The sequence below is a fragment of the Poecilia reticulata genome, linkage group LG15 (genome assembly GCF_000633615.1).
Source record: "Poecilia reticulata strain Guanapo linkage group LG15, Guppy_female_1.0+MT, whole genome shotgun sequence".
In the NCBI taxonomy this organism is placed as follows: domain Eukaryota; kingdom Metazoa; phylum Chordata; class Actinopteri; order Cyprinodontiformes; family Poeciliidae; genus Poecilia; species Poecilia reticulata.
The window spans coordinates 21792013-21818734 of record NC_024345.1 but is presented as its reverse complement, the minus strand read 5'-3'; the positions used below and the strand labels follow the sequence as shown (position 1 = coordinate 21818734).

The window sequence follows — 26722 nt, the reverse complement described above, 5'->3', positions numbered from 1 at the left end:
AGTGACCCAATTCCGATTTTTTTGACGTAATGCGACCTGTATCCGATCTTTTCATGGCAGTGTGAACAGCACAGGTCGGATTCTTTTCAGAATGTGACCCATATCCGATACGTGTCCGATTCAAATGCGACCATAACGTCCAGGTCGCACTCATCCAAACTGAACGTCACTGATTCTCAACAAATCTCACTATTCTGCTCCTGATACGCGCAAGTGGGAGGAAAAACAACAATCATTACAGACTATATGAGTATTAAGTTGTTAATATGCTGCTCCGGCCAGACAACTTTTAATATGTAAGCTAAGCTCCACCTAGCCTCCATGTTTACTTCCGCAAACACTGAGCTCTTCTTCTTTTTATGGCGGTTGGCAGAACGCTGACGCTATTGCGCCCTCTAGTGCGCATGCGGGACACTTACAGGTCACATTTACTGGCAGTGTGAACGGCCCTGGCAAAAACATCGGAATTGCCAAAAAATCGGAATTGGGTCACTTCAGGCTGCAGTGTGAACGCACCCTAAGATAGCTTCAAATTATTTTAAGATAGGTATTCTAACTAAATGTCAGCTCCAAACTAAATGTTGAATTAACAAGCTAACTATTTAGCATCTAAATAAATATTTGGTGAGCAAGCTAAATAAATATTGCTACCTAAATATTTAGCTAAATATCAAGCTTCACTTCAAATATGTAGCTTGCTAACTAAACATTTAATTAGCAAGCTAAATATTTAGCTCCAGACTAAATATTTACATAGCAAGCTACATGTTTAGCTCAAAACTAAATGTTTACTTAGCAAGCTAAATAATTATCTTCAAACTAGTTTAGCTAGGTAGAAACTAAAATAAATATTTAGCTATTTTTTTAGCTCCACACTAAATATTTACTTAGCAAGCTAAAAACATAGCTAAATTTTCAAGCTAAATATTTAGTTCAGAGCTAAATATTTTTGTTTGCCACTTAAATATATATTTTGTACTAAATATTTAACTCTAGTTTAATATTTAGTTTGAATCCTTGAAATGTACAAATGAATGACAAACGTGAAAATATAACTCTGAAAAATGAATCATGTTCTTTTCTCTTGACAGGCTAAATAACCCAAACTATTGCTGTTAATTTTTTAATGCGTAATTTTACAAACACTTTATAGTTTAAAATGTTTTACATGCGCAGGGATTTCCAGCTTTCAGTCGTTTCTAAAATTCTGCATAATGTCCCTTTAATTCACATGACTGAATGGGACCAACTGTTCACATGTTGCCTTAAATTCCTGGGAACTGAACCCCAGATGGCTGCACAGAGGTCGGATTATTCCTCCATACACAGTGCGCCTTCTCCTCCAGTTCTCCTCACAAGCTAACATTTTAACGCATGTTAGGAGGAAGAACACATTAGCGAGTTATTAGAAATAGATGTTGTTGTTTAGAAATTACTGGCACCACTTGTACTTGCATCCCTGCTGTGAGTGATTTGTACAACACGTCTCCCCTGCCAGCTGGACAGCACTTAGGCTTCTGCTGTCTGTTCACAAACAGACAGAAATTTGACCGTTCCTCCTGACACCAACTTTCTAGATCCTGTTTTCTCTCCTCTGTTCTCTCTAGAGGTTTTGGGGACGAAGTTGGTTGTGGATGGAGTTTATTTGGTGCGTCTTGAATCATTTTTGTGTTTGTTTGACCAAATCTTTTGGATCATCATCCTCCTACTACTACCATGTTTCCCCGAAAGTAAGACAGTGTCTTTCTTCTTATCCCCAAAAGCCCCACAATGTCTTACTTTCGGGGTATGTCTTATATTGGAAAAAAATTGTCGAATTTTTTGTTTTAACCATAAAATTAACATTTATTAACAACCTGAACAGTATTGTATTCACCACAAAACAGTTTTATAAAAGGAAGTGCAGGGGACGGCGCGGTGACGTATGGAGAGGGGGACGGTGCGGACGTGGGCAGGAGGCGGCGCGCAGCTAGATGAGAGGGAGGCGGCAATACCCCCGTGTTTCTTTCGGTGTACGGCTTATATTAGCCGACCCCCCTGAAACCCCCGATACGTCTTACTATCGGGGAAACACGGTAGATGTCAGATTTTATCTAAAGTGTTTTGTTTTCCAGTAAGTGTGCAATGTTTTGGACTCTCAAAGTTCCCGGAGCTTGTGGAAGAGAAACCGGCCCCCAGGCTAACGGATCCTCCGCCGTACTTTCCAGTGAGTCTGAGAGGCTTCTCCACATGTTCACACCAGATTCAACTGGACAGTTTTGCTCTCACCAAAACACACACATATAAATTAGTTCCCGTAGAGATTAGCAAACTCCAGGTTTACATTTGTGATGGAACAAAAAAAAAAACATTGTGGCTTGTAGACCGTCTAACGGTTGCCATGGATACTTGGTGACCACAAGACGCCACTTTTTGCTGCAGATCTCCAACATTAATTGTTTTTTCTACCTCCTTTACCATCATTCAAACTAAAAACGTAAAGGGGAAACATGTCGTCTTGAACTCATAAGGTTGAGGGTTCCATTCCTGCTGCCTGCTTCCACATGCTAATAAGATCAAATCAAAGGGTCAAAGTGCAAAAGTCAAGAGTTCAAGCAAAACACAATGGCTTCAGGAGAGCATCCATAACCAGATAACTGTCACTTCCTGTTAATCTTTCTTCTCTATTCAATGCCGAATGTGTGTGTTTATGAGAGTGGCTTGAAATGAAAACTTTTGGTCGCATTCGATCAAAAATGTAACCGCTGTCCCAACATACCGAGGATGAAAAGATGAGAGAGAAGAAAACCGGAGGGAGGAACGATCTCTGGAGGTGAAATAAAGACGTTTCCCTCAGTGCAACATGCAGAATCAAATAACGGTAACCGAGTTAAGTCCAACTCCACCTGTTGCTTCACTCGCTCTGCCTGCAGCTCATGCTAACTGAGTTAGCGATTAGCCGGATGTCTGCGCTCTTCACCGTTCTCTGGTACCAGTTCAGACTGTCGGGTTTATCAGACCGGATTCCTCTGAGGTCTGAAGCAGTCAGTCTGCTGCAGGTCAGCTACTCAGCAGGATTTTATTTTAATAATTTACAGAAATTATCTTAACGGTTGTTTGGTTTTGGCTTAGAATCGGATTAGGTGGCCTGGACTAAAACACTAGCAAACATCTCTTACTTGCTTTTTCTCCGTTACATTTGCTTTAGCTTACAGCTGATTGAAAGTGTTACAATCCCTTTGCATCCAGAGCTAAGGGGGGAAAAGGCAGCGTCAGGCCATTAGTCTTCAGATTTAAGTTATTGATGATAGAAAAACTGATTCCTCTACGGGAACAGGAACGTTAAAGAGGCAATATCAGGTAAAATCGACTATTTTGAGCTCCATATCATTTTATAATCTTATTTCCTTATAAAAATTATACCTGGAGTTGCTTTTATTATTCATGCATGCTTGAGAAAATCTCCCTTTACATTTGGTTTATTCTTCAATCCTTCCTTAAGGAATAAATACTTCCTTCATTCTTCAGTTCCTTCATTTTTCCCCCCATCATTCTTCCTTCAGTCCTTCCTTCTTTTCTTAGGTTCTTCCTTCTGTCTCCATACTTCCTTCTTGCTGTGTATCCGTTGTGTTGATGTTTTCTGTTGTGATTTTCTGCACTGTTTCGCTCTGTATTTTTTTAAATCTCCTCTCCCTCCCTCTCTCTGACCCTCCTCCATCAGTGGGCCTCTCTTTCAGCTCAGCTGCCCAGTAATGGCTTCCAGTGCAGAGCCGCCATCTTTCCCAGGCTCTAGAAATCCAGTCCCAACCGCAAATCCAATTTAAAAGGTCTCATCTCCCTTTCATTCTGAATAATTCACCGTTTCTGGAAAGTCGCAGCGATTAACTGGCTGATTCTGACATTTTTTTTCCAGCATCTCCCTCCAGATTGAAGCAGGTGTTCAATCCAAACCCTGATCTCCAGCAGAGTGCGCGCGCCGCAGTCAACATATTCATCACTGAAAGTGACATTGCGCCGTGCTGACTCCCCCCTGGGGGAATGTTAACATTAAACATCATGCAGCCTCCTGGAGGCCCGCAGGGGGCGCTGCGGGGCGCGGCGTGTGAAGACTTCCATATTAAAGGCATCATAAGGAGCAGACTTTTCTCCCTCATGAAAAATGCACAGCGGCGGATTCATTACTCCGCTGAGCTAAGTGAGTGTGACAAGCGGGGAGCTGGAGCCACCGAGGGCAGCGAGGCAGCGCTGCACCGAGGCCCGGGGCCACTCTCCAGCTTCTTCTACGCTCTGCTTGGATTTTTCCAAATGGTTGAAGGTGCCACGCGCGGCATGAGACCGAGCGCGTGCCGGCCAGTCTTGTGCATGCGCGCTCATTGGACAGTAATCAATTGTCTGTCTTTTACAGCGTGATGCGTGTGACCCCTGATTCGCACCTCGGGGCCTTTATGCTATTAATAAACTCTCGCGTTATCATCGTTTGACGAGACAAACGGACGGGGAGCTGGCAGCGCGCGCTTTACGTAATGAAATAAAACTCCGGTTGTGATGAAATGTTTGGTTCTGATTGAGTCTCATTTAAATCTACTGGTCCCGCATTGGCCTTTGCTTATTCAGTCAACTCATAAACTTGAATGTTGTATGATATAGGTCATTGTGAAATTGATATTTATTTTTATAAATAAAATTCTGAAAAGTGTGGCATGTCCTTGAATTTCCACTCGAATCATAAAATATTACGACTGCAGATGTTTTGGTTTTATTCTTTGCGAAACCAAGTTAGATTGGACAGAGCGCATCTGTGATCAGTTTGCCAGATTTTCACAAATTCTGAATTGGATTGAAGTCTGGACTTTGACTAGGCCATTACAGTACATGAATATGCTATTTTTTCCCCCTTTGTTCTTGTGTTGAGTAATTTGTTTTTGGAAAGTTTGGGCTACTGAAGGAAAACTGTTTAGTATTTTATTATCACTAATAAATAAAACTAACTTTTACCTCAGGTTGTATTTATCAAGTTAGAACCTGTGATATGTTTACTTAAAACACATTTTAATATGTTTTTGGTCTTTTATAAAGATGTTACACAATTGTATATGTATGAAAGGAGAGGGAAGTAAAAATCTTAAAAGTGTGGCAAGCATTTGGGCTCAGCCCCACCTGAATTAATACTTACCGAGTTTTCAGGGATGTTTATGGTCATCACTCCACCAGCTGAGAACGTCTGCATATGAGACAATCTCTAAACATCAGTTTTGATGGGTTATCACAGATTATCAATTGGTTTTCAGTCTGGACTTTGACTAGGCCATTTTAACACATGAAAATGCTTTAGTTTAAACCATCTCAGCCTGAAGTTTTCTTTCAGTATTGTCCTTGATTTAGCTCCATCCATTTCCCCATTGAGCCTGATCTGCTTCCCTGTCTCCACTGAACAACAGAATCCCCACAGCATGATGCAGCCACTGCCATATTTTACTGTGTTGAAGCTTAATTTTGGTCCAAACTGCCTGGAGCGCTGTTTTTCTAAAAGCCTTCTTTAGAGAATCACTTTCTTCTTGACACTCTTCCATAATGTGCGTGATTCAGCCAACAGCCTCTCCCCTCTGAGTTATGGATCTCTGCATTACCAAATTAGAGCCGGAAACTTCCAGAATGTGCTGCTTTTTAAATCCTCCATTTCAGTCCCTTAAATAGCCACTACATCACTTTTCCTGCAGCTCAGTTTTTCAAACTGATCCAACTCTCTGTGCTGTGACACCTTCCAGCAGAGGGTCAGACCTCGGCATGGAAAGCAAACCCAGAACCGCTCAGATTCAGACGAACAGAACTACAGATTCACAGCTTCATCTGGGCTTTGTTGGTTCTCTGCAGCAGCGGCAGCTGCTACAACAACGCCTCTCAATCTGGAGCAACAGTTTCTCTCAGATGAATTCAGCCTGTGCAAATTAGTGGCTGCTGCTGCTTTGCACCGTGGGCAAGATTTGAGATTTAAATAATTTCTGAGACGGTGGAGAAGTCTGGAGAATGGCAGACAAGCTGACTAATAACACAGGGGAAAGTAACGAGGTCTGTAATGACTCCAGGAATGTCTGATCCTCTGCAAAAGGAAAACAGTCAACTCTGACTTAGGCTGCTTTACAAAATGTAACAGAAGATGAGATTTAAAGCAGAAACAATAAGATGAATGCAGAATTTGGAATAATGGACTTATGGAGCCATTTTTATTAGAAGAATTTGCCTCAGACTTCTTATAAACTCCATCACTGATGCAGATGAGTGATAAGTTTTTATTTGAAGAATGATTTAAAACAGGCTGCATTTGATCCCTGCTGCTCTGCTCTCGTGTGAGGTGTGTGTGTGTGCGTGTGTGTGTGTGTGTGTTTGGGTGAGGGGGGCATTGTGTGGAGGTTGTGGGCATGTTCACAACTCAGTTATCAGAATAATTAGGCTATTTTTACTCCCTCTTTTCAACAGCTCTTGGGTGTTTACGTTCGCTAATGAAGGCTCGAGTTAAAAAAAGGGGGAAAAACTCGTCTATCAGCATGCATCACCATCATCGCCTCTGACACATTAACTTTAAAACAAACACCTCCAGTGAAGAATGCCACCAATCAGCCGGCCTTCACCTGCCACGCGCGGCGGGGGCTCACGCCTTTGTCCGCACCTATACGCTTAAACTGCATATTTACTCAGTTTCTAATTTCACACAACAAAAGCAGACTAATTAGTAGACAGTGAGGCATATAATATTTTTTTTTCCTTGCTTGGTTGGCTGGAAGACGGCTCTTTCATGCTTGCTCCTTCACCAGATTACTTCCTTTGTTTAAAAACTCTTTTTGCCTTCATGCAATTTACATATTTTCCATTTCGTACGTTGAGGACTTTACAAACACCCCATATTTGAAGATGTTCTTTCTGCCAACACCAGCTCGGTCATGTTTGTTTGGGGAGGAACCTGATAGATACTGGAGTCGCTTAATCATTTTTATTTGAATAAAATTGACACCTGTGCACCGCATTGTAATGACTGAGCAGCAGAGCAGCATGCACACATTAACCTCTGGCGTTATTCACCACACAGGCTCTATTACTCCATCTAGTGGTCACGTGGAGAAACGACAGACACCTTAAATGCCGGACAAAAAAAATAATAAATAAAAAAATAACAACCCCGAGGCAGGGTCAAACCTTCTGTTTATCATTTGCCACCAAAACACATTTTGTGTCGCAGCTTTCTGTGGATAATAATTGCTCCTCACTCTCGCAACACATTTTCCTCACTATGATAGCTCAGATCTTCTGGTTCTGGTCTGCTCTGCATCCCCAGAACCAGAACCAGACGAGGAGAAGCAGCATTCAGTTTCTATGCACCACAGATTTGGAACAAACTTCCAGAAAACTGTAAAACAGCTGAAACACTGAGAGCCTTTAAATCTCAACTTAAAACCCACCTGGTTAGAGTTGCTTATGGCTAAATTAGGGTTAGAGTGCCGGTTTTGATGTCTTCCACGTTTTTATGTCTTTAATGTTTTTAATTTCTTCTTCTTTCTTTTCGACGTTTTAATGATGTAATGTTTTTTTTTTTTTTTTTTTTTTTTTAATTTATTTTTTAAATCTCTCTTTCTCACTGATTATTTCTGTTTTTATTTTAATTATGTAAAGCACTTTGAAATGCCTTGCTGCTGAAATGTGCTATACAAATAAAATTTGATTGATTGATTGATTGATTGATATATTAGTCGCTGCAGGTTGTGGAAATATAGCAGCTGCAGCAGAACAAACACTGATGGGCAAACGTTAAACTATGTTAATATACAAAACTTTACCAGTCCGACCTAATCACTGATACAGATGGAGATGGTTCGACTGTGGGTTTGTTTTGTTAATTACACAAAAATCAATAAAGTCACACTAAAGTTCATTTTAAAATGGTTGATTAAACAAAGAAACAAAAACAGCAAAAGCAACAGAGAAGCATAGGAATACTGAGAGGAGGCAGCTGCAACGAATATTGACAAAAATTTGTCAATATTCATGTTGAAAAAACAATTTTTGACTGCGCTCTTTCCATTAAATAAGAAACACAATTAAAAATTGTAAAATATGTTTTTTTTTCACACAATAATTTATTAAAGCACATGCCGCACCACGATCCTCCTACCACTTCCTGCCGTCGTCTTCTTCGTGGTTTGCGCCAATGACAACATCCGGTTGTTGATCATGTGACTCCTGTGACGAGGCAAAAAGGCTTCCATTGCAGTTTCGTGAAATAAACCCAATTTTTGATGCGGGAAAACTTTTTAAAGAAAACGGTTGTCAAAATATCCGTGTTTCCATTGAGAGCATTTATTTTCTAAATGTCAAGTTGCGAAATTATATGGTAAATAAAACGCAGCTAGTCACAAAAGAAACGGGAAGAGCTAATTAGAGGTGATACAGCTGGGAAAGGTAAATGAGTAAACTATAAACAGACGGGCAGGATGAGGCGGAAGCAAAAGGAACATAAAAACCTGAAGGTGATAGTAACAGAAAAAACATAAATGATAACAAATTAAATGTAATTGGCTGAACCACCATGATGGAACTGACAGGAAGACGCCTTTTCTGACATAAAAGTGTCTGTAGGGAGAGAAACGTATTGATTATAAAATCTATCAATACAAGAATAACAAAGTGTGCCATGCAAATAAAAATGATTACTCAACCAAACTGGACCAGATTGATCAGCAGAACATTTATTGGGTCTTTTTTGTGTCTTTTCGTTCCTTTCTTCCAGGTCAGGCATTTTTCTGTTACCTTTAAGAGAAATAAAATAATTATTTTTACTACGTCATCCTTTAATAATCAGAAATATTGTAGTTGCAGATAAAACTATCTAGAAGTGGTTACGACTTCATGTGTTATCATTCTGCCAAAAAATTACATGTTTCTATTTCAGAGTTATGATCACAAGCTTAGCAAGTTCCTTGATTAGCAAGATAAAATAACATTTTGATCATCAGAGCATAGAAATGTCATATAGACATACTGAATGTTCTGCGTATTGCAGACAAAAGATGGTATTTAGTATGGAAGAAGGGTTTAGTGTTGGTTTGACTAAATGTGAGTCCATTTAAAGTATTCTCTAGGTGGCTGCCTGAGCGGTTCGATCTGAGGTGTTTGTATGCATCGCATGTGCAGCAGCATCTTCACGGCCTCTCCGCATGTCATTTGATCAGAGCAGAAAACAACAACAGTCTCCAGGCAACGCCTGAAACAAAACATCCTGTAGCATGGCTGCAGCTTCGAACCCCTTCTCGTCTCTTCCCACAGAGATAAAAGTGATCAACAGGCTGAGCTCTGGTCTGTGCAGGGCAGGAAGGAGGGATGAGCCGGGAACTGGACGTGTGGCCTCTCAGAAGCCCGTTGCCCTGGCTCCGTTTAGAGACGATGTCCCCCTGCTGGACCCCTGCAGCGGCCATCTGAGCGCAGGAGCCAGAGTGCAGCTTGGGATCCGAAGCCGGACAGAGTTCATAGATCCGTTTTCACAGTGGCTCAGGAAAAGGCCTCAAACAACTGCCAGCCTTTCAGGTTAGTGCTGATAACCAGTGGAGTTCAAGCACTTTGTTACTTTTTAGGTACATCTGTACTTTACTAAAGTAGATTTAATTCTGCTTTTCTACTCCACTTCTATAAAGTTGCGTTACATGTACACCATATCACAGGTTAAATGAATCCCATCCATCCATTTTCTTTACACCCTTGTCCCTCAGTGGGGTCAGGAGGTGCTGGTGCCTCTCCAGCTAACGTTCTGGGCGAGAGGCGGGGTCACCTGGACAGGTCGCCAGTCTGTTGCAACACAGAGACACACAACCATGCACACACACACTCACACCTAGGGAGAATTTGGAAAGGCCAATTAACCTGACAGTCATGTTTTTGGACTGTGGGAGGAAACCGGAGTACCTGGAGAAAACCCACCATGCACAGGGAGAACATGGAGACTCCATGCAGAAAGACTGGGGCCGGGAATCGAACCCAGAACCTTCTTGCTGCAAGGCAACAGCTCTACCAGCTGCTCCACTGTGCAGCTCATTAAATGAATATTTTCCATATTAAATGTGTTTTTTACATGGTGATAGAAAGTGACAGATTACACACTTGGTGCAGATCCACAAACATTTTCAGCTTTACAGACAATATCACAACATTAAAAAATAACTTTTGGGCCCAAGTTTTGGAGAAATATTGTTAACTAATAATCCATAAAACAGTTGAATGTATGGTATTTTTTAACTGCTGACAAATTGAAACATCAGTGGAAACGATCCTGTGTTAGGTGTGTCTAATGTCCATTTCTCTGCTCATAACTTTCACTTGAATGTGTTTTCTGCAGTTAAAATAACACATTTTAATTTGTTTTAAATAAAATCTTTAAAGGTGTAATTATCCATATTTTTTATTTGAGTTAGTGGTATTTAACTTTGCAGGTCATCCCTGAAATTCACACATCCATGTGTGAAAACATGGATTATCTGCAGCATTGATCATTAAAATGGCACATTGATTTATTAAAGAAAACATACAAACAGTTAATGATATTCCAAATAATAGAGAAATACATTTACTTTCAATGCTTTAAGTATTTTTTTAAAAGCAGGTACTTGTATTCAAGTAAAAGAAAAAATGTTAGAGTTGTACTTTTTATTTATTCGTACTTTTGCTTAAGTACAGTTAGAGTAGGGCTGCACAGTGGCGCAGTTGGTAGAGCTGTTGCCTTGCAGCAAGAAGGTTCTGGGTTCAATTCCCGGCCCTGGTCTTTCTGCATGGAGTTGGCATGTTCTCGCTGTGCTTGTGGATTTTCTCCAGGTACTCCAGTTTCCTCCCACAGTCCAAAAACATGACTGTCAGGTTAATTGGTCTGTCTAAATTGCCCCTAGGTGTGAGTGTGTGTGTGCATGGTTGTTTGTCTCTGTGTTGCACTGTGATAGACTGGCAACCTGTCCAGGTCACCCCACCTCTCGCAAGAGGTGGGGTCTCTTTTTAAAAGCAGGTAATAAAAGTGCCTGCTTTTAAAAAATACTTAGCTGGAGAGGCACCAGCTCCTCTACCAGCCCCACTTAGGGACAAGGGTGTAAGAAAATGGATGGACAGTTAGAGTATTTTCTGCGACTCCAGGAGGATTACTGATGCAGCAACAAAAGCAAGACTGAGTGGTGAAATAATTTAGATTAAGGAGTAAATGTTTTATATATCTGCTGTAAAATAATGACCGATTTCTTATCAGTAGTTGTTGGTTTAGTGCAGCGATTCACCTTTGCTTCAAACCTTCTAAAAGTTGTAGAAAATAAGAAATACAAATGTTCTTTCTTTTTAATAACTTTTTAAAGTCTAAAATTCACACTAACAAGACATTATTAATGCAAAGTGGAAGTGCAGAGCAGGAATGCAAATGAAATGGTATAGAGCCGCATAATTGGGTTGAAAAAGCAACAATCCACTGGCTCTCCGTTAGCGTTCACCTGTAATCACAGCCATTAGAGCTAATGGCTGCTTCACTGTCAGAATGTAAAACAGCAGCAAACAGCAAAAACAAAACTTTAGTTTTATTTATTAAACCTCAGCTAAAGGTTACATTTTAAAACCTCGTATAATTTGGTGAGACGTTGTCCCTGATTTTCAGCATTTCTTTGATAGGTAATCTGAGCTCAGTCTTTGATCATGATCCACGTTTGGTGCTGAAACTTGAACGTTTTCTGTCAGTCCCAGGTTCAGCCGATCCCACTCAGCCACAGAGGACAGCAGCAACGCTCCCTGAAAAACACGCCGGGCGTCTGGTGAGTAACGACCAAACCGGCTCTCCAGCTCTGAAATGTGTTTTTGTTGTCAGATGGAGAAACTGGATAATACAAAATGTTCATTAACTCCAGCCTCTTTTTCAACTGATGGTCGCACCTCGCAATTTAGTTGTTTTTTTTTTTACTGCAATGTTGAAGTAATGACTTGTGTTTTATAGCTGGAGTGAAGTAATATCCATAAAACACCGTCAGCCAGGTGTTCACTTTGAGAACATTATCCTGATTTATGATTTTATGTTGAATATTATAACTGAAGTTATCTGTAGATCACTGACTAGAAAGGTTAGGAACGGACGACCATCATCCTGTGAACAGACTGAACCTCTCTTTCTGAACCTCTGGTGATCTTCCTCCACTAAACTTTCTTCTCCATCAGGCCTCCTCCTCTTCGTCGGCCCGCGGCTCGTGCAGCGATGACTCAGCGGCGCTCCGACGCTACATTTACACTTCTTCCACTCAGAGGTCAGAAAACAGTGACATCTAATAATAAAGCCAAACAAAGCTCCCCTCCCACACGCGCCATTATGTAAAGCCTGCAGAGTGTCATTCTGTCTTTGGAGTAATCCAGAGTGAATAGGTTAAATTCTGCGCTCCGGCGATGTCATCAGCAAACCTTGTGGCCTCTGTTCACGTTAAGAGCTGCGCAGAGAAACCATGAAGATGAAATGGAGCAGAATCAGATCATCTCAGGCTGCCTATTGAGATTATGCAATGAAAGAGGGGAAACAAACCCAAACCGATGCCCTGAACTGTCCTGACAGGAGCTATGAGGAGGTGAACAGGGGGATGAAGTTCCCCAGATCCCTAAACGCAGCTGGAGCGACCCTGGAGCGCCGGGCCGACCCTGTGAGCGAGCGGACCTCATCACGGCGCTACAGCAGCAGGCCTCAGCTGTGGCAGGTGAGCTCTGTCCTGACTGACATCACATCTAAACCATCTCTCCATTTTTACTTCACTCCTTTCTCTTAAAGGGCCGGAACACTGAAAAACTGAATATCTGTTGCTGGAGGCTATTTAATGGAAATAATCTAGTTTACACTGCAAATGTCTTTGTACACTTGAATTAAAACAAAAGAAACTTTTTTAGCAAGTTCTTTAAACGTAAATAATTTATTTAGTATTGATTTAAAAAGTAGTAGTTCCACTGGCAGATTATTCCACTTGGCTTTAAAAATAAGTTTTCTTAAGTTTGCCAGTGGAGCTATTACTTTTTTCAGTCAATCTTAAATGAATTGTTTACTTAAATCTACATTCTATCTTCCTGAAAAGTTACTGATAAGTCAGTTTTATCTTTTTTCGAGTGTAATCAGACATTTGCACAAGAAACTAGACCAATAATACTCATATTTTGTGTATTTGTAGTGTAATTAAAGTGAGGGAGAATATATATATTTTCTTATTTTGTATTTACTTTATATAAAAAAGACAAAAATAATTTTTTTAAACTGTTTTAAACTACTAAATCATGATGTAGAAATGAAAAGTTGACCTAATCTGGCCCCAATTTCTCAAAACAGTATTTTAAAAACATTTTGAGCAAATCAGCGCCTGTGTTTATTTTCATTCTTCTAAATCAGTGGTTTGTTTGTCAGAGTTAGTTGGATGTTTCTGCAGTCAGATGCGGCTCTCAGACTGATTGTTGCTGTGCGTCTCCAGTCTGCAGGTGCTGAGTGGAACCGGCGACAGCTTCGACGCAGGAACGACGCCAGGAAACCCATTTCATTGTACGCTTTCAGTTCTTGGTGGAGTCTGCGTTTCAGAGTTCGTTTCAATAAGAAATCCAACAGAAATTTTTTTGTTTGTTTTGCTTTTCCTGCAGCTGCAGCAGATATGCAAGATCAGGTCAAATCCCTTCATTTACGTGAGTTTTGGGGATTACTGAGGGCTGAAAATGGGGAAAACAAGCTACATTCCTGCTGCTTTCACCGACTTTAAGAGGAAAAGCAGCAGCCAGGTGCTGCTAATCAATGCACAAGATCTCAGTGAAGCAAAGATCTGTTGCTACCCACTTCCAGACAGCTTGAAATCCACAGAATATTTACAAGATGCTGCTCTTTCCAAAAGTCCACGTTGGATTCTTTGTGCTTCAGTTAATGGCAGGAAAATAAGAAAAATTCTGAATAAGTATGTTTGGAACAATTCAAGGGAAAGTTAATTAATCTTTAGAAGGAAAAAGCAATGGACTTACATCTTGATGAACAAAAATATTTCTGTAAACATATTTTAAATAACAGAAGAGATGTTTGGTTATGATGCACAGAGTATATTTGGAGAAAACCGATTATGGTTTTGTTCAAAAACTTAAATCCAACACGGTGGTGGAGAAGTGATGCTATGGGCTTGGTTTGCTCTTACTGAACGTGTTCAGCTTAAGTCAAGAATGAATTCCGCTTTACACCAAAGTACTGCAGAGTCAAATCTCAATGTGTTATAAATAGAAATAAAGCCGCAGATCTACAACAGAAGGTCAGAACAAGAGAAGAATCAAGCGTAGCTGTGGACCAGTCAAAGTCCAGATCTCAATCAAACTGAAAAGCTTAAGAAGATGTGAAGATCCTGTAGTGTCTGACCACCTTCAGATCTGGTCCAATCATAGAAAATTCCCTGTTGATCTCTGGACAACGTCTCTAAAAGGGTTCTTGGAAACATCTATATAGCATTTCCCAACATAACGTGTCAGAGTTATTATCACATGCATCATTTCCACTTTAGGTCCTTTTCATCTTCCAGTTCTGATTATCTCCTCTTGTGCTGGAATCCATAAACTCCCCTGTTTGTTCAGACTCGATGTTTTCAACTTTTGCTTAAAATGTTTGGCAAGTTAAGGTCAGACACCACAACACAAACCTTAGAGACTAAAAATCAGTCAGAAAATGACTCCTGAGGGGAATGAATGTAAGCGGGGTCTCATGTCTTTACAGCGGTACGATTGGCTCAGAGAACATGGACGACATTGACAACATGGAGGCAGATTTCCAGCCTCTAACAGTGAAGCGGAGCGTCACACCGTCGTACACACTGACAGCGCAGTGAGACTCATGCTGCCACCAAAAACCTGCTCTTGTGCTGTTATTTATTAAGCTTGTTGGTCTTACAGAAATATCCAGAAACCTGTAAGAGTCCATTTCTGTTTCTGTGCCAGTCGGACCACAATGCCAGGCTTCACAGGCAAAGGCGTCCATGCTCCCCCTGCTGCTGAGGAGGCCTCCATCTCTGGGTGAGCAGCAATATTTATTATTATTGCAAAACACTGCAGCAAAAAGGTCCTGGGTTCAAATCCCGACCTGGTACTCCAGCTTCCGACCAAAAGCATGAAGGTTACCTGAATTCAGTGGTGTCAAACCTTTCACCACTAAATGTCAAATCTGTCCTGTTGAAAGTTCTAATTGCAAAAACTGTTTTATGTTTTGTGTGTTACATGCAGGTTTGCCTGATAAAAAAATAATAAGAAAAAGGATATTTTTTTGGATCAACTTACATTTTTTTATATCAGATATGGATCACTCGTTTTATTCCACAAAGTTAAAACGAAAATCTGCTCTTCAGTAAAAATCACAGGATGTTTGTAGTCCCATTTAATACTAAAGACGATTAACGATAAATACTTATAGTTTCCATTTTAAAAATACTCCATCTTTTTTAAAACCTCAGTAAAAATTCCCCCCTAACATATTTCATGTGTGACGGCTTCAGCCTCCTGAGCTGGAAAACCAACAAAATGGACGATCACAAACCTCCACTAGAGGGCGACAAGAGGTCATACAGCTGGCTTCAACGTGCCTGCTCTCACTTTATTAACGTTAAAGTGAAATTATACTCATCTTAAACATTTTTAGAAATTAATTAGTACAATTACTTATTTATTTTTTATTTTTTGTGAGAGAAATAGGAAAGAAAAAAATATTATGGATGCATGTGCTTCACAATCTGCATTAATAGGTCACAAAATAAAGTAAAAAACTAATAAAATAATAACAAAATTAGTCAAATAAACAGATCAGAAAGTAAACACATTTGGTCAAATCAACAAGACACTAAAAATGACATTAGCTTTTGTCAATTATTCCTGTGTTTTTGTATAGCTTCGTGATAATATTGGTCTTATTTTGCATTCTTGTCGTATTATTTAGTATTTCTATCTTTCTGTTTTGTGCATGTTTAATTAAGTGGCATTACTTACAGCTATATAAGGACCTGAATCAGCATCTGTCTGTATTGTATTCATTAATTCTACTTTTATCAAACGAGGCGAGTTATTAATGAGAAATTCTTATTTAACATTATTTAAAAATGCTAAGAAGAATGAGGCTTAAAAAACAAAGGAAGAAGATAAACAGGTTGGATACTTGGAGTTAAAACAAATCATTAAAACTTCTCCTAAAATCAGTAAATATATATCTAAATAAAATAAGACGTTTTATGTCAGGAAAACCTTTTTTACACGACGACAGACATCTGCAGAGCGAAGAAAGAAAGAAAAGTGCCGTTCCTCTCTGGGAGAGCTGGTGGAAACCTGTTTCCTAGCTGGGCCCCAGTTCAACAAACTTTACTGGCTTTTGGAGCAGGCATCTCCAGATGGCTGAATCCAGAGCAGCTCGTGGTAACGGTGGTTTTTCACAACCCAGATCCCTTTTCCTGGTGCCTGACACCCTCTCAGATCTGTTTCCTCTGCTGATTAGACTGGCCTCCCAGCGTTTTCCCCGGCAGAGAGAAGCACAGGCTCTTGGATTGATTAACGGTCTGCAGCAACGGTCGGACGCTCCCTGGGATTTCTGTCTCTAGTTCGATTAAAGCCAAATTAATCTGTTTTTTTAAATATGATTATGAACTCTATTTTTCTTGTTTTTCTACTTTCTATCGTTTCCTGTTTTGAAAAATTGACAGTTTTCCTTTATTTTGAATTTGGGGTAAATTCACAGCATGATGCTGCCACTGCGCAGTATTTTTTTTACTTTTGTCTGATTTTCCTACATTCGTCTCAAACTCAGTTTCATTCTGAGCCTCATCAAGATCTAAACCTGTTAACAAAAGGCCAAAATATAAATAAATAACTATTCATCATTCAATGAGTTCCTATTGAACATAAAGTAAATTTTCACCTTTGTGTAATCTTGTATTAATCTTGTATTATACAGACAAACTGTTGATTTGATTGATAAAATATTAAAAAACTTCTGTAATCTTGAGTCTAGAGGGCCGCATAAAACCTTCTGGAGGCCGGATTTGGCCCGCGGACCCTCAGTTTGACACATACGCATCAGTGATGTCCAAACTTTTTAAACTGATGGCGGGCCCACAAAATGAATTAAATTAAAAATGAAATAATGTGTTTATTGTGATCTTTTTTATTTTTTCCTGCTCAACAATAAACATTTTTATAAAATCTTCTCGTCATGAAAGAGCCAGAACATAAAAAGGACTTTGGACCGTTGCCTTATTAAAAGAAAACCAGATTTTTGGGTCTTCCGTTATTTTCTATTTTGTAGGTTGAATTTTCACCGGTTCTGATTTGTGGTCAGGAGCCGAACAAAATTATTTCAAGGGCCATAAATGGCCCCCGAGCCACACTTTGAACACGACATGCTTCCTATGTTTCCACAGAGTGACCCGACGACGTGAGCGTGCGGCGCCGCTGTCCAGGATGGTGACCTCTGTGACCCCGTGTAACCCCTACCTGAGCGCCCGGCTTCCTGCCTGGAGGGGCTTCAGCCCCGTGAAGATGAGAAAGTTCTGAAGCATCATCTTCCTCTTTATGCCGTCCAATCAGATTGTGTGAATAGAACGTCAGAAACTGATCCGGAGTCAGTGGGACAATAATGAGTTTCTCCATTATCATAATTTCCCTGATTTAGATGAGTGGTTTTCTAACTCTGGGTGCCGAGCGTTTGCATTGTCCTCGTATACATTTGCTCTCTTACAGACGCACTCAGTCGTTAAGCGTGTGTGTGTGTGTGTGTGTGTGTGTGTGTGTGTGTGTGTGTGTGTGTGTGTGTGTGTGTGTGTGTGTGTGTGTGTGTGGTTCATGAGTGGGGGGATAAATGGATGGATGTAAATTGTTTCCAATCCACCATCTTTGTGTTTGAAGCAGCAGGTTTGGTGCTGCTGCTGCAGTTTGTGCTGTGATCTTCTTCTTCTTCTTCTTCTGCTGCTGCTGCTGCTGCTGCTGCTGCAGCCGCCAGCAGTCACGTCATTCAGAGGCAAACATATTGTGTAGAGATTATTATGAAGTTCCTGCCAGCTATATCTTTATGTCTGTGGTTTGAGCAGCTTCGCGCTTACACAGGAAATAGGAATGAGCTGGTTTTCCTGTTTCTCTTCATCTATAGTTTGTTTAGATTTGCTCTTGGAGGGATTTCCACACCAACACGCTGCTGATTTGGTAACGACTTGGAGACTCAGCTCACATTTACCACACTATTTGTTTTGGGGATGGGAGTAAAACGGGGTAGTTTCATACTGAGGAGCTTTAAGCTTCTTGCTCTTGATTCTCGATTATGGTTGCGAATTCGGAGCGGTTCACACTTTAGCCACAATACAGCCTGTTGGCATCGTTCATTAAACCTCACTGGTGTCACCGAGCTGCAGCTGAGCCTGATCCGACAGGCTGCGCTGGCAGCGCTCCGCCAACATTCAGCCATTCATACTTTTTCATTCCCAGGAAACGTTTCCACTTTCTGTCACTTTTACAACCACAACCTGAGCCGCAGCGGGATTTTATGCCACAAACCAGGACAAAGTGGAAGGAAACTACAATATAATCAAAGTATTTGTGTTCAGTGAAGCTACAGATTGGATGGAGAGCATCTGAGGAAGAGGCTTGGACTTTGATTAGGCCCTTCTGAAAAATGAACCTGCTTCCAGGAGATTGTCTTCCAGGACAGTCTTGTGTATAAATCCATCTGAATTCTCATCTGCTGGAGAGAAGCGTCCACACAGCATGATGCTGCCTCCACCTTGTTTCATAAACGATGTTTTCCGTGTGGATTCCTGTCATTCCGACATGGCGTCCATCTTTAAGGATCTCCGCAGGTGGTTTGGGACCACAATCATCTATCTTACCAGTCCAAACATTAAATATACTTTAATATGGATTAATACGCACAGAGGAAACTGTCTTAGCAGAAGCAGAGCTGCAGCTGGTGATTATTTTAGTAATCGATTGAGCTATTGATTATTCTGATGATTAATCGGATACAGAAATTGACACAATCTGCTGATTTCTTATTTAACCACTAAAGCTTTTTCTATAAAATATTGTAAATACATTTTTAAAAAATGAAAATAATTTTTTTAAAATACTAAAATAAAACATTTTAATCCTTAAAATGCAGTGACAGAGAACTGAGCAAATATAAAAAAAATACCAGTTGATGAATTCTGGGTAAAACATATTTACAGACAAAGAGGGTTTCTTACCATAAATGCAACAAATATATGCATGTGAATATAAAACTCCTCCACACCTTCATGTCCATGACGCTGTTAGTTCTACAAAAGTCTAGAAACATTATACTGTCTGACAGACAGGCTGTTGTTTTACACAAAAGGAGAAATTAATCTCAACTCTGATCAAATCTGTCCTCAAACAAACTGCTGAATCAGCGATTTTCAAGACAAAATCAGCTTTCTAGGTCAAATAAGCTTCTGAATCAGTAAAGACCTCCTTACAACATCACACTGATCAAAGAGCATCACTGACAAAACATTTCAACTTAAAATGATGGTTTAAAAATCTAAAATGAAAGTACCACCTCTTTGGCATATTAGAGAGTAATAAAAATCATCCTGGGTTTTATAATTATTTAAATTAAACCTCATGCGTGAGAAAATAGATTTCACACGTCGCATCAGAGCACACACACCTCGGGCGGTGGAGGGGTGAAGCACGGCGGTGGAGGAGTGATGATCTGGGCTCGTTGATGGAACCGTGAGCTCCACTGAATGCTGGACCTTCTGGAGTCGATGTGAAGCAGCGGCTGCAGACAAGAGCAGCAGAGATCGAGTCCAGACCAGGAAACAAGTTGACACACAGACTTTAACATCCATTTTACCCTCGTTTAGCTGAATAAAACCTGTTAAAGGCTGTAAATGTTACATAATCCTTTTGAAAACATGACTGCTTAAAACTTTTAATAAATATCTATTATAGAAAATGTGTTTTTTCTTTTAAAGAACCATCATTTTATTCCTAATTTTAGGTTTTAAAACAACAGAGCAGATGGAGATGGTTGTGAAAAATACTATTAAAAAAATCCTGTAAAGTTTATATATTTACACCTAATAGTTGAATGCAGTGAGTGTGAAACTGAAGTCAAAATTATTGTTTGTGCTTTTGAAGCCAATTGTGAAAAAGCACATAGTTTCCCACCTGGTTGTTTCTTTTCTGGATAAGTAGAGCAATTATTCCGTAAAAATCTGAATAAGTGCCAAAACCTGCGACTCTTATTATATCTCAACTTAAATACATGAGTTGGTTCTTTATTAGTTTTGCTGAAGGATGGTTCTGAGCAGCACAACAGGCCCAGCAGCTGAAGCTGGTTCTGGTTCTGATCAACAGGACAGTTTCCAGTAAACTTATGATTCTGGATTAGATCAACAAAATGTGACAGCCTGTTGATTCAGTCTGAATTCAATCAGGAAAACCTGGAGGAACTAAATGTTTTCAGCTTCATTCATATTTCCCATCAGTTCTGCTGATGCTTCCTGTTCCTGCTGAAGAGAAGCTCTCCCCAGAGCATGATGCTGCCACTGCCATGTTTTAACTTGGCGGCTGAGCACATCTTTTCCCCCTTCGTGGCTCATTTAAAAGCGACTTTCATTCCTCCTACACCTCCATAACTGACGACTCTCCCACCTGAGCTGCTGATCTCTGCAGCTCCTCCAGATTCATGCCCCACTTTGTGTTGGACTGACAGAAAATCCCAGTAAATTACACTGAATCTTAAACAATCACAGATGCGCTCGTTGTGTCAGTCCTGAATCAAACGCAGCTTCCAAATGACCATCTGAGCTGAAGTCTGTAACCTTCTCATGGACATCATAACTCTATTTGTGAAGAAGACGCCTCATCTTCCTCCTCCTCCTCCTCATCTTCAGATTTTCCAGGCTGTGGTCTGAATCACATCAGTGGCTCCTTTTCAAAACAGGCTCACAAACATCATGATTGATTCAGCTGCTATCCTCCAGGATCTCTCAATGCCTGCCTGGGCGGGAGATTAATTTCCTTTTCCTCGTCTTAATTTTTACCCATAAAAAGGCTAAATGTCAAGCATGCCTGCCTCCTTCTACTGACACGTCTATTCCAGCAGATAATTACCATAAGGAAATTGATGCTTTAGTGTGCAGAGGGGAATTTAATTTACTCCGACATCCTCACAGCATAATGCATTCCTAAAGAAAGAGACTTTTTCACTTTGCAATTGACTTTTTAGATAAATTGGACTATTTAATGTGATTATCAGTGTTGAACGTCTTTGACTTATTAAGGTGTTGAAACCAATTAAGGGTTACATGCTGCCGGTGCTTCCAAATGTGAGACGGTGAATACTGCTTAAAGATCCATGAAATAAGAACCATCCAGAGCCTTTTGTTCGCTAGTCGACCGTCACCGCTACCTGATGATGTTTTGAGACCTGCAAGCTGCTGGTATTAATTACAGCAACATGCTTTCCATGAGTTCAACCCGAGGAAACACGGAGTTTAGCGCACTTTGATTGCATCTGGTGTAAAAACGTGACCTGAAAAACGTACGGAGATCAAATCCTAGGAGGCCGAAGAGCAAAAAGCGTCAATAATGGAGACGCTTTTCCCAATATTTGCTGAGTCACGCTTCTCTTCTGCTGTATTTTTCACACCTCTTCATGTTGGAGTGAGAAAAAAAAGTGACTCCTGAAGCTTTGAGGAAGTGTTGCTGCAATCCCTGTCCTGGCCGTGAAGACATGGCGGACCACACGGTGCTCCTGCCCAAAGTTCCTCCTTTTGTAACCAACCGCTTGAATGTTGTGCTTCTCCGGAGATAAGGGCAGCCTCCCATGAAAGGTGACTCAGCAGCCGAGCTCACACAGCTTCTCCTGAGATAAGAGCGCAGACGGGGGCCCGAGCACAGCGGGATTGTGGGGAAAAAAACAGTCACAACTGGAGAAAAGTGTGAAACTGCTGCTTTTTTTGCAACACTTTGAGCTGAAGATGTTAGTGGAAGCTTCAGGCTTTAATTCAGTTCATGACTGGAGCTTTAATGTGCTAATTTTGATCCATATATTGTATAAACTTTTAATGTAATTTGCTTTCCTTTTCAAGATCCCGAGGCAGAACCTTCGTATTCACATGTTTCTGGTACATCTGTAAATCTGACACACAAGCAACATCAGTCCAGTGATGGACTGGAGGCACTTAAAGACTATTAATGTGTTCAAGTTGTGCTAAAAGCAGCTAGCCTTTTAGCATAAATAGCATCTCAAGGCTAAACACGTAGCAGCAGCAGTTCCATGAACGATCAGGAGTTCCCGAGAAACTGAAAAACTGAATGAATAAAATTACATTTTGCACCAATCAGATGGTTTAATAACCTAAATAACAGATAAAAAAACCAAATATCTTTGTTTTTGAGCTCATATGTGTGTTTATTCAATAATTTAGCAGCAAAAAGAGTTTTTGAATTAAAAATGTTGCTTATTTTGTCAATAAATGGTTTTCAACTAAAATGTGATTACTTCGAATTAATGAATTACAGACCCAGCAGGTAAATCGTTTTAAAACAGTAGCTCTGGTGAGAAGAAAAGAGTTGCAAGAAAGCCAGAAAAGCAAACTAGAGATTGAACTTTCTGACATACAAGCAAAAAAAACAGCACATGGTGGTGGCAGCATTATGCTGTGGGGATGTGAACAAGGACTCATGAAGATGGATGGAGGTAAATAAAGGCTGGAGGACAATGACCTTCAACGTCAAGCTGGAGCAACAACATCCCAGCATATCTGTATGTTAGAACGACCTTGACCTAATTATAGCCGAGATCCAACAGACACTCTTCATCCAATCAAACGACTTTTAGTTGTAGCTGCTGCAAAGAATCTACTCAAGGATTCTAGATACAAATGCATGCCACACTTATCAGATTTTTATTTGCAAAAAAAACCATAAAAATTTGTTCTTTTTCTTTTAACTTCACAGTTACATAATGTTTTGTGTTGCTCCGTCAGGAATTTGAATACTTATAAAGCACAATAGGAGAAAAAAATCCATTATATGGTCATGAAAAATGAAAGGAAATGTTTAGAAATGATGTTTTGGTGGGTAAATGTTAAAACACAAATCAATGGATGAATAAAAAAATCCTTTGCTCCACAGTCTGATTCTCGTGTTTCAGAGCTGCGTGGCAGGTGGAGGTGGTCGCGTTTGCAGACAGGAAGCTGTTTTAAATGATCAACTCTGATGCAAAAGGTGGAATGTCTGCAGTAACGCTGAGCTGCAGAAGTCAGTGAGACGGTGCTGCAGAAAACCAGAGGGAAAAAAATCACATGTCAGAAAATTAATGCATATCAGCCTGAAGATCAACTGCAGGACTGAGCAGAAGGGACTTAATGCTGCGGACGCAACAAAATAGAGGAAAAACTGATTATCATGGACAAACGGGACATTTTGGGAAAACGGTTTACATTTGATTCTGTTATAAAGGTGGAAAAAATATTCCAGTTATTTAGTGTAGAAGGGAAATTAATGCATTATATAGTTTTATTTTACACAGACTGATGAATTTTAAATATATATTTATGTTGAGTTTATGGCTGAAGGCTCATGAAAACACAAAATACCAATAAAAACCATTTTAAAAAAAGGAAAGTTCTGTTTTGGCCTCTACAATTATAGGGACTTCTGTCAACAAATGTCCCGCAGACAGTCAGGCTGCATCCACCTCACATTCAGGAAATTAGAAAATTCGTTCTGTCGACGCTCGTTTATCAGATTAAATATTGAAAATAGTTTTTTAATTGGTCTGATGTAATATTCTAATTTTAAATGTGATTTTCTTTTATTAGCTGTTAGCAGAATGAAGAAAAATAATTGTGTTACGTCATCTGTCTTTGTCTAATGAACCTATATAATGTGCTTCACTGTGTAGATTCGGTTTGTATGTCAAGGAAAAGTTTAGTGGAAGGAAAAAGTGCAGTAGAAAATGTGAACGACTGCAGCCTGGAGAGGAATATGAAGGAAAAATGAATCAAGAGTTCAGGGAGCAACACATAAGATGTGGAGCTGGAGTCTGAGCTTCAATATGGACGAACACACAGAGATGACCTGTTCACTTCTGAACAGAGATAACGAAAAAGAGTTGATGGTTCAAAATCCTTTTTTTTTAGATAAAAGTAAAGTTTACATTTCATCGCATTAACGTGTCAATCTACACTAAAAACAAAAACCAGGTGATCCAATTTAAAAAACTGAGTTAATTTGTTACAAGAAATAAAATTAAGTTCATCCAAGCAAATATATTGAGGTCAATAAGTTATTATGTTAAACCAGCGTGAATAAAGTAAATATGAAAAACTTTCATTGATTAAATGTAACAAATTAATTAATTTTCTTTTAAAGTTGAAGCTTCATTCTTTTTTTTCGGTCAGAGGCACAGAATCCAAATTCCGGATCCGATTCCGGATCTGGAATGCCATGTCCACTGCTGGTTCTGGTCCAACATGGCCATCTACCAGAACATTTCAGCAGCACTTCCTGTTTCCTTCAGCTGAAAAACATTACAGAGATGCACATTTCATTTCCCAGCAGGATCTGGTACCGACCCACGGTACCAAAGGTACCAAAGGTAGCTGGATCCCGGCCGGGTCCACACGGCTGTGGAAACGTTTCATGGAACCTCAATCTGAGATTTCCATCAGCTTTAAGCCACAATTACCAACTATTATCTGACAGAACAGCTAAAATACTGAAGTCTGATCCAGATCAACCATATTCTGATTTACTGGGAAACTCCTAGAATGTAAAACGGGGCCTGGACTCTAAAGAGGTCATGGACGGACAGTAATGGATGAAATATTGAATAGAGAGAGAGAGAGAGAGAGGAAAAACTCATTACAAGGTAAAGAAAAACACTTGAGTTAATTTCATGGACTAGTTCAGAGCCAGAACAGGTGACAGAAGGGGAGCTGTCCAATATGCAGGCGCGGACTGGCCCCCATCAACTCCCTGCGTGTGAATGAAATAAATAAACAATGAATGGTCCACTCTCCTCGCTCGCAGCATCCCATCTCATGCATGGCTGCCAGTGATGGTCTGCTGGGTGTCAGCTTTTATTGGCACGGCACAAAGCAAGTGCCAAGGGTTCGGTGGGCTCGACTCCCCGCCGCAGAGTGTGGATAAAAGCAGAGCAAAATGCCTCAGCCGAGCTCAGAGGCATAGACATGTTGGGCTGGAACGAGGAAGTGCAGTGGAGAGGGGAGGGACTCAGGGCGCAGCTCCATGGGGCCGCCGCGGCGCTGCGACCTTCTGCACATGGAGCCGGGGAGAGTTGGAAGAACTTCATTCTGCAAACTCAAGGAATAGCAGGTAAAGTGACCTCCACCGCGCCTTTTTGTGTTTTTTTTTTGTCGGGCTTCCCGCTGAACTCTCAGGCTGTGTTGGTGGAGCCAGCAGAAACGGCTCGGTTCGCTCGAAAAGGAACGATGGAAACGTTTGCGTCTGGAAAAAGAAGCTTCTCCTGTCAGTTTGGGTGCAGGTGCGCCTCAGCATCAGATCCCGGCTGCTGCCGCTCGTTTTTATTAAAGTTCACCTTGTTATAAAACTAGTTACTAAACAGAATCATATTTTAAAACTCAATGTGACGATTTTGTTTTTACTTCTATTTTCCGCGTTGTTCGCCACTAATTTATAGGAAGTAGTGGAAATGTTCCCCTTTTTTCCCATGGGCCTTTTTTCTTTTGGGAATGAGGATAAATAAAATAATTAAACATATAAATGAATTAGATTTACATAAAAATACTAATGTCGTGTTTGTGGTTGGGTTTGGGCTGCTTGCGTTTCCTTATCATTTTAACGCGTTTAACTGCTCATGTAGCGGCACCTGTTGCAACAGATGCGTAAACTTCAGATAGTCCAACAGAACAACTCTGAAGTTTCACAGAATAACCAAAACAACTTCTATATATTTTTATCAAAATAAAAAAAATGACATTATAACTGAATTAGGGGTTTAAAAATCAAAGTTAACTTTGCTCTCCTTAAACAGGAAATCAGTCCGCACCGAGCCGCGCAGGGTCGAAAACGCGCTGCGCACTATTAAATAATCAATGAATCAAATCATTTTCCCCAAACTTCAAAACTTTGTATGTGTCTCTGTTCTCAGTTGAACCAGATTTTCAGTTTGTTTACTACAGGCAGGACTGACGGAACTTTTTACACTTCTTCCTTCCTCTGAGGTGAAAAGTTGTTCATCAACGCCCAGCAGAAAATGAAATAAAGGAAATAAAGTTGTTTTTCTCTTCCAAACACTTAGAACAAAACATAAACACTATGCGTTCCGACTTTTATATAATTATCCGTACTCTTCAGGTTTGACGCAGGGAAAAGTAATAAATACTAATTGATTTAAAAAAATATATATATAGCATATATAGTGTAGACAGTTGAAAAATTTATTTTAAATTTGAAAAAATCTGCTAAAATTCTATAGTACATTTAATCAAATTTGACTATAATTATAGATGATATAATGGTGCATTTTTTTAAAAAAAAGAGAGAATAAATAGGTGTGAAGTGAAAGGCAGTACCTGCTCAAATGGGGCTTTTTCAAAGCTCACATGGAAAGTGAAGTGCTGCAAAACCTCTCTGCAGATACATCATCTTTCTTGTCAAGAACCAGAAGAGTGTGCATGTGTGTGTGCGTGTGTGTGTGTGTGTGTGT

The 26722-nt window shown here is 40.1% G+C and overlaps 2 protein-coding genes and 1 long non-coding RNA gene across 10 annotated transcripts in view; all 3 read left to right on the top strand.

The window, feature by feature from the left end:
• Positions 1-2077: 2077 nt before the first annotated feature.
• LOC108166962 (uncharacterized) lies at positions 2078-4675 on the top strand. 2 transcript variants are annotated; one of them, XR_001777358.1, is made up of 3 exons: positions 2078-3339; positions 3701-3806; positions 3893-4675. It is a non-coding gene; the product is annotated as an uncharacterized LOC108166962 (long non-coding RNA). The 2 variants fall into 2 exon arrangements; XR_001777357.1 differs by having other exon boundaries at positions 2078-3806.
• Positions 4676-9191: 4516 nt separating this feature from the next.
• spmip7 (sperm microtubule inner protein 7) lies at positions 9192-19963 on the top strand. Of its 2 annotated transcripts, XR_001777356.1 has the most exons (10): positions 9192-9549; positions 11722-11795; positions 12193-12278; positions 12578-12716; positions 13473-13540; positions 13636-13677; positions 14738-14845; positions 14959-15033; positions 16268-16416; positions 16496-16562. XR_001777356.1 is itself a non-coding variant. In XM_008430138.2 (9 exons), the coding sequence occupies exons 1-9, from the start codon at positions 9252-9254 to the stop codon at positions 17548-17550; spliced, it is 1023 nt and encodes a 340-aa protein (XP_008428360.1). In that variant the 5' UTR covers positions 9195-9251; the 3' UTR covers positions 17551-19963. The 2 variants fall into 2 exon arrangements, 1 of the variants encoding a protein (XP_008428360.1); XM_008430138.2 differs by lacking the exons at positions 16268-16416; positions 16496-16562 and adding an exon at positions 17418-19963 and having other exon boundaries at positions 9195-9549.
• A 5147-nt stretch (positions 19964-25110) lies between these two features.
• The window catches only part of ikzf1 (IKAROS family zinc finger 1 (Ikaros)), a 21251-nt gene continuing 19639 nt past the window's right edge, over positions 25111-26722 (top strand). For all 6 annotated transcript variants that reach the window (XM_017309019.1, XM_017309018.1, XM_017309017.1 and 3 more), the window contains exon 1: positions 25111-25368. In XM_017309019.1, coding sequence (XP_017164508.1) covers positions 25224-25368 — 145 coding nt within the window. In that variant the 5' untranslated portion in view covers positions 25111-25223. The remainder of the gene's footprint in view (positions 25369-26722) is intronic.